This window comes from Lytechinus pictus, chromosome 6, assembly GCF_037042905.1.
Source record: "Lytechinus pictus isolate F3 Inbred chromosome 6, Lp3.0, whole genome shotgun sequence".
Lineage (NCBI taxonomy): Eukaryota > Metazoa > Echinodermata > Echinoidea > Temnopleuroida > Toxopneustidae > Lytechinus > Lytechinus pictus.
Window position 1 is genome coordinate 8,160,699 of NC_087250.1, and position 8,657 is coordinate 8,169,355.

Genomic DNA, 8,657 nt, shown 5'->3' on the forward strand with positions numbered 1-8,657 from the left:
TGTTTCTATTTATTTTCACTACGGGCCTTTTCACACGTGAATCTTGAATCATCATTGTAATGTGGTTTTCCATTCTAATCGTGACTGTTATTAGCGTTCGTGATTCTAATCGTGTTCTAGTTTGTTTTCACACGTGCTAAATATTCGTCATTAGCCTTATTTTTCACTGGAATCATCAATCAAATTGCGGATTTTTTTACCGTGTGAAAGGGCGGTAAGTGTATTTCTTTTTGTTCTTGCTATACCCTATACCCGTTTAATTCTATCACTTACCACTGCTTGTTTCAACAATTACATGAAATCCTGATGCCCGATCCGAGTAATCAGACCGAAATTCCGCAATGACGTAATCCATGTCTGCTACCATGATTGGTCCCATGCTCGTAGTGGGCGTGCCCATTTGCGATAGAACTTCTACCGGGTCACCGGTCGCTAAGAATGCGGTCAACTTCATCCAATCATGTTCCTCCATTTCCAGGTCGACCACGGTGATCGTCAATGGACCCGATGACGTAATGTTCCAAATATAGTGAGTGTTGTCATCGTAAAACATGGGGTAGTCGTTGCTGTAAAGATGAAGTGGCTTGCCCGGCTTAGCAGCCACCTCGTAAAAAGTTTCTTTGACAGGAACTGCGTCTGAAAAAGGATTATGATTAGAAGGAATATGACGAACATATACCATACTGTTTGCTCATTTCCATTTATGCTCAATATTATACTGTTTTTTTGTTTTGTTTTACGAAGTAAGAATGCTCGCCTGTACAATTTGTACTTCATTTATATTACTTTATATATTACTTTGAATTGTGTTTTTAATGGAAATGGAATAAAGAATTAAATTGAATTGTTAAGACTTTTTGCATTTCATGCTGTAGTTCATACTTTCTCGAATATAAGCCCTCAAAATGTGAAATAAGAATAGTAAGTTCTTCTCAAAGGATAATCGAATCCTATTAGAAAATGACGAAGACAAAAATGTTACTGTGACACTAGTCGCGAAAAGAACAGAATGAAAAAAAAATCAAATAATCGAGAGAGAAAACGAAAATGTGATATAGTATAGGATAGAGATAAAGTATATGAGAGGGTCTAGATGATTGCGAGGGTGGGTACGCTTAGCTATGGTAATTTTGGCGTGTCTGCTAGTATGCGTGTGTGTGGGATAGGTTTGTGTGTGTGGGTGGATGCGTGATGCATTATCTGTTTGGTGGTATAGTGTGTGATGGTGTTTGTTTATGCGTTGTGTGCGGGGGAGCGCGCGTGTGAGGTTGAGGGTGTGGGTGAGGGAGTGGGTGTGCGTTGGGATTTACTTCTTGGTGGGGTTGTGAGGAGTGCGTGCATGCGTATAAAAGGGTGTTTGTGAAGGTAAGGGTATAACATGGTATGTACAATCATATGTTTTGTATGCAAAACCTGGGCCCCGTCTTACAAAGAGTTGCAATTGATCCAATCAATCGTAACTCTATGGAAATCCATCAGTGTCATAATTTTTTCATCAGGAATTTGCATTTGTAAACAAAGGAGAACACACAAAGTTGTCTAGAAATCAATAAAATATTGGATATACATTCGTATCTAGATTTTTTTTAACAAACGTGCATTTTATATGTTGCCTTTGCTGGCTTTCCAAAGAGTTGCGATTGATCGGATCAATCGCTACTATTTGTAAGACGGGGCCCTGGAAAGGATGGATCAAGCAGAACAAATAATATAGAAACACAAGGAATAAATAGCCCATAAAAATCTAAAGAACTGTAAGCAGAATGACTCATTACGATAATTATCTACAAATTTGAAAGGAAAAATACCATACCTCTGGGATATTCGTCGTAAACCATTTGGAAACCGGTTCCGTTGGTGTTGACCCCATCAGATACAAATGTGACATGGAATACGGTGCTTAGGAAAGTCTTGGGAATTGCACTGCCGGTCACCCACTAAAGGGAAGGGGGAAAGAAATATACAGAGGGCCAATGCGAGAGAGAGAGGGGGGGAGGGGTAAAGGGTATGAGAGGGGAGAGGTAGATGGAGAGAGAAAGGGATGAGGAGATTGAGTGTGTGGATTTATGGATAAAAGGAGCCACGATAAAAACATGGGATGAAAATCCCATGTTTATCTTGAATTTTGTTACTTAGTAAATGACACTCTTTGAAATCTTAAAAAAAATCATCATGAAAATCATCGACATTGAGCGAAGCATGGTCTTGGAATTAACTCCAACCCTAAAAAAAGTATTTCTAAATTAACAAAGTTCTCCTGAAATCTTTGGATATTATAGGGGAATGATTGCAAATTAATAGGTCAGGCTAAACCACGTGGATGAAAAATACTTTAGAAATAGTTCATGACTATCAGTTTTTATAGAAACACGTGTTCATTGTGGTAAATAAATCACTGCTAGTATCGGCAGTTGAGTCTGCTTAGAACCAAGTTTGAGCACAAACCGTTTTCTGAGAATCATTCATTCATTCGAATAAATATCTATTTTCTTCCATTTTCACCAAATACAATTTTTGATAGAAATCATTGTCGTAAAATAGCAAAAAGATTGACATCCTCAAAAAAAAATATATGGGCACATCTGGTCTTGATAAGGAGTTAGGCCTATTCTAGTACTAAGGTGTCACGGGGGGTGTTTACTATTTTTCTTGTATTCAACTGCGACAAGAATTAGTTCTCGAAAAAAAATTGACACCGCAGTAACATAAAAACGTACAAGGTCCGTAACTCATTACCAGCTGTTTAAACTTAAACCATGCAACTTTGGTGTCGAAATGACATCAATTAACTTAGGCCTAGTGTCACATAATGTTACTAACTTTGGTGTCAAATGAACACCAGGGTTTGCAAAATAAAGGCATACATCATCATGATGGTATGGTTTCCTTGCCGGTTGGTGCCTTAAGTATCCGTGGTGTTAATCCTAACACCGTTCTTTATGCAAAAAAAAAAATGATAAAACATAAAGATTTACCGTGACAGCTCCGTACTCATCCTCAACCATAACGCCATCCCCGTCGTCTCTGAAATCAACGCTTTGAAACTGTAATCGAGTTAGACGTCCATTGCCGGCCGTCAGCGTCATCGAACATTCAAGGCTGTTTGCGTATGGGCTCGGGAATCCCGGAGATTCTAGCGTTCCCGGATATGTCATATTATTCCCGCAGATATCGGTGGCTGTAGAGAAATATCATGAAGAGAGAAAAGAAAATGAAAATGAGAGGAACCGCATTCTGTATCTTTTTATTTTTATTAGGTTAAATCATTGCTATAGTCAGCGGGGGAGGAGGTGGGTGTTTCAGGCAATTGCCCCTCTCCAGAAATTTTGAAAACTTTCAAGATAAAAAAAAATCACAATTATGCACGGAATCCTTAACCTTCAATGACTCATCGCTCTCTCGCTTTTGAGTTTCTTTGAATATTTCCATGCGCCGCCCCCCCCCCCCCGAGGAAAATTCTGCGTATACAGAAATGGGCTTGATGTTTCTTTTATTCAGTTCTTCCTTACAGCGGAGGTCGTATCCGAGTGTTTGTTCCACCTTCTAATTGAGGCATGCAAGGTTCGATCTAATACAAGCTATTTTACAATTTTAATCGAGAGGTTAAAAACATGCATTCATATCATGTTGCTTGTGAAATACATGTTGCGGCAAAGGACATTTATAAATTCTCTTTTGTTTTATCTTCCATTAAATTATAGGTATTAATTAGTACCGCTTAAATCTTTAACAAATATCATATTAAAGCACACTCTTAACGTTCACGAATAGCCGTAGATACAAAGGTGGTTGTATGACTAAGACCATGCAATGCTTGACCTAAAATCACTGATCATACAGTAAAATGAGGGTCAAATTCACCCAAAAAGGAACTTTGGGTTTCATTATGAAGAATGGTTTGAAGTTGAGTGGCTTCATAATTAGATCCACTGCGCAAATACGATTACGTTTAATAGTACAACCTTTGTCTTTGAGTCAATATCGGTCTGATAATTGATCAAAGACTAACTAGAGTTTAGAAGCAAATTTTAAGGTTTTTAAACGACCCTTGTCCCATGTTAATATGTCATGTAAAAGATTCCAGTTTCAAGACCTATTTCTCTATACCCATTTCAATACATATGTATATAAATTACATCACTCAAAAAGAAGAGCTTCATGTAAAAAAGACAAATTAGATTAAAGAATCAGATCCCACCAGAAAGCCAAGTTAGTTTTGATGAAAGCCTAAAATAGCTTTTGTTTTACCCGTCATAGCGCACGGTGTGCATTACCGTACTTTACTGAATGACTTTAAAAAGCGGGGGAATATCTTCTTGCTACTCATGTTGCATCATGAATTATAAAAAAGGGGCACTTAAAACCTAAAATGGTTGCCTTTGTTCTCCCCCAAAGAGTAATAACAATAAATAATGAAATGCGTGAATAAATAAATGAAAATAAATAAATAAATATATGAATAAATAAATAAATAAATAGAGAAAGAAACATATATAAATGATAATAAAACAAATAAAACGAATAAGATAATCACAATAATATTGATAGCAATATATCAAATGGAAAATAATAAAAAAACACGAAAATCAGCATTCTTGGCACATGTTAATTGCGAATCCCCCACCCCCCTATGTACAGCACGCCCCAAGGCTTACAAAACCCAGTCAGATTTTCACGCATTATGTCACATGACAAACTTAGCAATGCATGAGACAGAGATTACATAAGTCATGTTAGTGGCTGAATGAAGGAAAATCACCAAGACATCGGGGGGCATTTCAAGGAAAAATAGTCAGTTATTTTTCACTTGTATGATCTGAGCCATTCAGATGGAACCAATCCGAATAGTTAGTGAAAAATTATTCATTTTTGGTTTTATTAAATGTCCAAGATCAAGTTCCAGGTTTTATTTTCATTTCATTTCCATCAATAACATTACAAACATATGCAAATCAGACATAAGTCATAATAATACAAATGAAATATGGTTACAATGATTACAAATCAAGTATAATATTTCCCAGTTCCACGGGAACCTGTCTCATTACAGAAATTAAACAAAAGTTACAATTATTCTAGTATAAATGAAAGAAATTAAGTTATTTCAAATCATATTGGTCTAATCTCGAGATTTATGTAATTATTTGTGACCTTCAAATAGCACTGTTTGAAACTAGTTCATCACGAATACGGTATACCGTGTAATTGAGAGGCTGAGACTAAAGTGAATATAAAGGAAGCAATATCAAGTTCTGATATTTTAATATTTCAAACATAACGTGTTCAAGTAAGCAATAGACAAGCAAAAACATAAAACCCAACGAATCAAACAACATAGCAATAGGAAAATCGAGTATAATGCAAATGATGAAGCTCATTTTGAAACTTGCAAAATTCATTTGAAATATCGGGGGGTAAGAAACAAAATATTCAAACTTACCATGCGCGGTACACGCCAGCAGGAGAATAGCCAGTGCAGCTTTTATAACCCCTCCCATTGTGTCTTAGCTTTTTTTTTTATTGTAGAATAAGAGAAGAAGTCAATCCCTTCTTTGAAAAGGGATCTTATTTTTCCAAGGATCAGAAATAAATTAAAGAAAAATTGAAGAAATAGACGAGGGAAGAATCGCGTTAAAGGGAGAGGTGATTGTGAGAACACTGCCCCGGACGATTGGTTCCCGCGATTATCAACCCTTAATGATCGGTGATTTAATCTTACGACCTACCATCGGGCTTGAGTATTATTTAAACAGTTTAAAGATAAAGTTGGACAAACATGTGTTGTAGTCCAAAATCACATTAATCACGTTTTGAACACTTGCAGACAGAGACCGCATCACCATGAAAAAATTATGTAAGTATATACACACGAGGGTTAATTTTGTGGAACATTATTATTCATTATTTACCAAGTCCAAAATGTTTAACAATTGAAGGGGGGACTGGTTAACACCATTTTCAAACACTTTCCCTTTAAATAAAATCTGAAAAGCAAAAATAAATAAATAAATAAATAATGATAATAAAATGAATAAAAAAGAAATGTCATTAAAATTCTGTCTGAAGAACTTTCCCCGTCATTACTTTTTTCATTTTTTTTGAAGGAATTTTCAATTTTCTATGACGAAGAGTAAAAGAAAGAAAAAAAATTGTCAAAAAGGTACAATGCATTTGGCTCAGGTACCAACTATCACGGTGCGCATAAAAGAGGGAGAGAGAGAGAGAAAGAAAAAAATATATAGTGGTAAAGAAAATGAAGAAAAAAGGGAAAACTCTAAAAGCAAATGACCAATGATGTTACCGTCATCTAAAACCGACGGGGGCACAATAGTGTCAACACCCTGCAACAGATAATCGAAGGTGCACAATTGCAATTCCAGTCACACATGTTTCATATCTTGAAGCGGAACCGATTTTAACCCTGGGGTTCTTGTTTTCTGGATAGGCCTACATAATAGCAATGGCATAGAAATAGGGGGGGGGGGGGTTGGAAGGTCAGCCCCCAAATTTTCACAACCAAGGGGAAAAATAGAATAGGAAATGAACAGTGTGAAGTATTACTTTTAAACAGATCAAAATCAATGACAAATTTGATTTTTGTATTAAAATGTCAACATTTCTTCTCGTTCGCTTCGCTGTCTCGCAGCTTTTTAAGAAATATTTTCGACATACACCATGTCGGGCCCCTTCAAATAGTTTTGCCTCATTTCGCTACCTGAGATTTCGCTCACATGAGATATGACATCAACCGGCATCAATCATAACTATTTAGGCCGTGTTGCACCCCCCTCAATCTTGGTGCCGCCCCTCTATACCGAACGATTGAAAAAGACAAACCAATTCACATTTCAATGTTTCATCCCTAATTTCGGTTTGATCTTATACCAAACACTGATTCGAAAAAGACTACCCAATTCACATTTCAATGTTTCATCCCTATTTTCGGTTTGATCTTTTACCAAACACTGATTCGAAAAAGACAACCCAATTCACAATTTAATGTTTCATCCCTATTTTGGTGTGGTCTTATACCAAACACTGATTTGAACCGGACAACCCAATTCACAATTTAATGTTTCATCCCTATATACCAAACACTGATTTGAACCAGACAACCCAATTCACAATTTAATGTTTCATCCCTATTTTCGGTGTGGTCTTATACCAAACACTGATTTGAACCGGACAACCCAATTCACAATTTAATGTTTCATCCCTATTTTCGGTGTGGTCTTATACCAAACACTGATTTGAACCAGACAACCCAATTCACAATTTAATGTTTCATCCCTATTTTCGGTGTGGTCTTATACCAAACACTGATATGAACCGGACAACCCAATTCACAATTTAATGTTCCATCCCTATTTTTGGTGTGGTCTTGTACCAAACACTGATTTGAAAAAGACAACCCAATGCACATTCTAATGTTCCATCCCTATTTTCGGTGTGGTCTTATACCAAACACTGATTTGAACCGGACAACCCAATTCACAATTTAATGTTTCATCCCTATTTTTGGTGTGGTCTTGTACCAAACACTGATTTGAAAAAGACAACACAATTCACATTTTAATGTTTCATCGCCATTTTCGGTGTGATATACCAAACACTGATTTGTAGCAGTTCACATTGGGCAGCTTTGGGTTAAGATATCCTCATTGGAAGATTATCATGATATTTGCTAGGTACGAAGATAAACGATGATGGGATTGTTAATTGTTTGGATCGAGATAAAATTCCTCAAAAGCAAATAGGCCCATAGTAAACCGCCCTAAATTGCATAAAAGCCAGTAAACCATGATTTAATTCACCTTATACTGTCTTCCTTTTTCTATTAAAGAGGGAGTTCATCCTGACAAAAAGTTTATTGTAAAAATAGCAGAAAATAATAAAAAAATATCATCAAAGGTTTGAGAACAATTAATCCATCAAAGAATAAAAAGTAATTAGAATCTTAATTATTTAATTTGTGACGTCATGTGCGAGCAGGTTCCCACCATATCCTATGATAAAAAATAAATGAAATGTAATTTTCTCAGAAAATTGATTACGGTTTTTACTGTACCATCAGTTCAGTATATCTAGAGACAAATCATTTCACACCCGTTTTTAAAAACCAAGTCACCACGAACCATTAAAAAAAATGATATTTATGCATTTTACACTACAAATTTTTACAATACTCGTTTATGACGACCCAAATCCAATAGTTTTAAATTCTAATAACTTTCTTAATAATGGATTTTCCAACCTTCACCAATATTTTTCTATTTTTTACAACAAACTTTTATTCAGGGTGAACTTCCCCTTTGAAGAAAAAGAAATCTGACCCTAAAGTAAATTTGTTTTTTGTTTCTGTTCATGCTATTTCTAAAACATTGTAATGATATGCTTAATATAAAAAGATTTATTCATTATATCTGTTATATCCTTTATTATTATTGTTATATTAGTACTTCCATTATACAATGGCGCGAAAATATCACTACTCAGATGAAAATCAGTTTTTGATCAGGAAATCGTTATTTAAACAATACCATAAGACAACACATAAGACTGAACGTTAGAAATCATTATTTTTGCATGAAATGAACATTCTTTTTATTTACAGTATTGAATATCGAAAATCAGTACTACTCGCGAACTCTGCCTCT

General features: G+C 35.6%; 1 protein-coding gene across 1 annotated transcript in view; it reads right to left on the bottom strand.

The window, feature by feature from the left end:
- Window positions 1-6,388, bottom strand: part of LOC129263433 (uncharacterized) — a 38,006-nt gene extending 31,618 nt beyond the window's left edge. The window contains exons 1-4 of the mRNA XM_064100821.1: window positions 5,441-6,388; window positions 2,976-3,178; window positions 1,814-1,937; window positions 274-636 (exon numbers count right to left, since the gene is read on the bottom strand). Of these exons, the coding sequence (XP_063956891.1) occupies window positions 274-636; window positions 1,814-1,937; window positions 2,976-3,178; window positions 5,441-5,498 (748 nt within the window). The 5' untranslated portion in view covers window positions 5,499-6,388. The remainder of the gene's footprint in view (window positions 1-273; window positions 637-1,813; window positions 1,938-2,975; window positions 3,179-5,440) is intronic.
- Window positions 6,389-8,657: the final 2,269 nt, after the last annotated feature.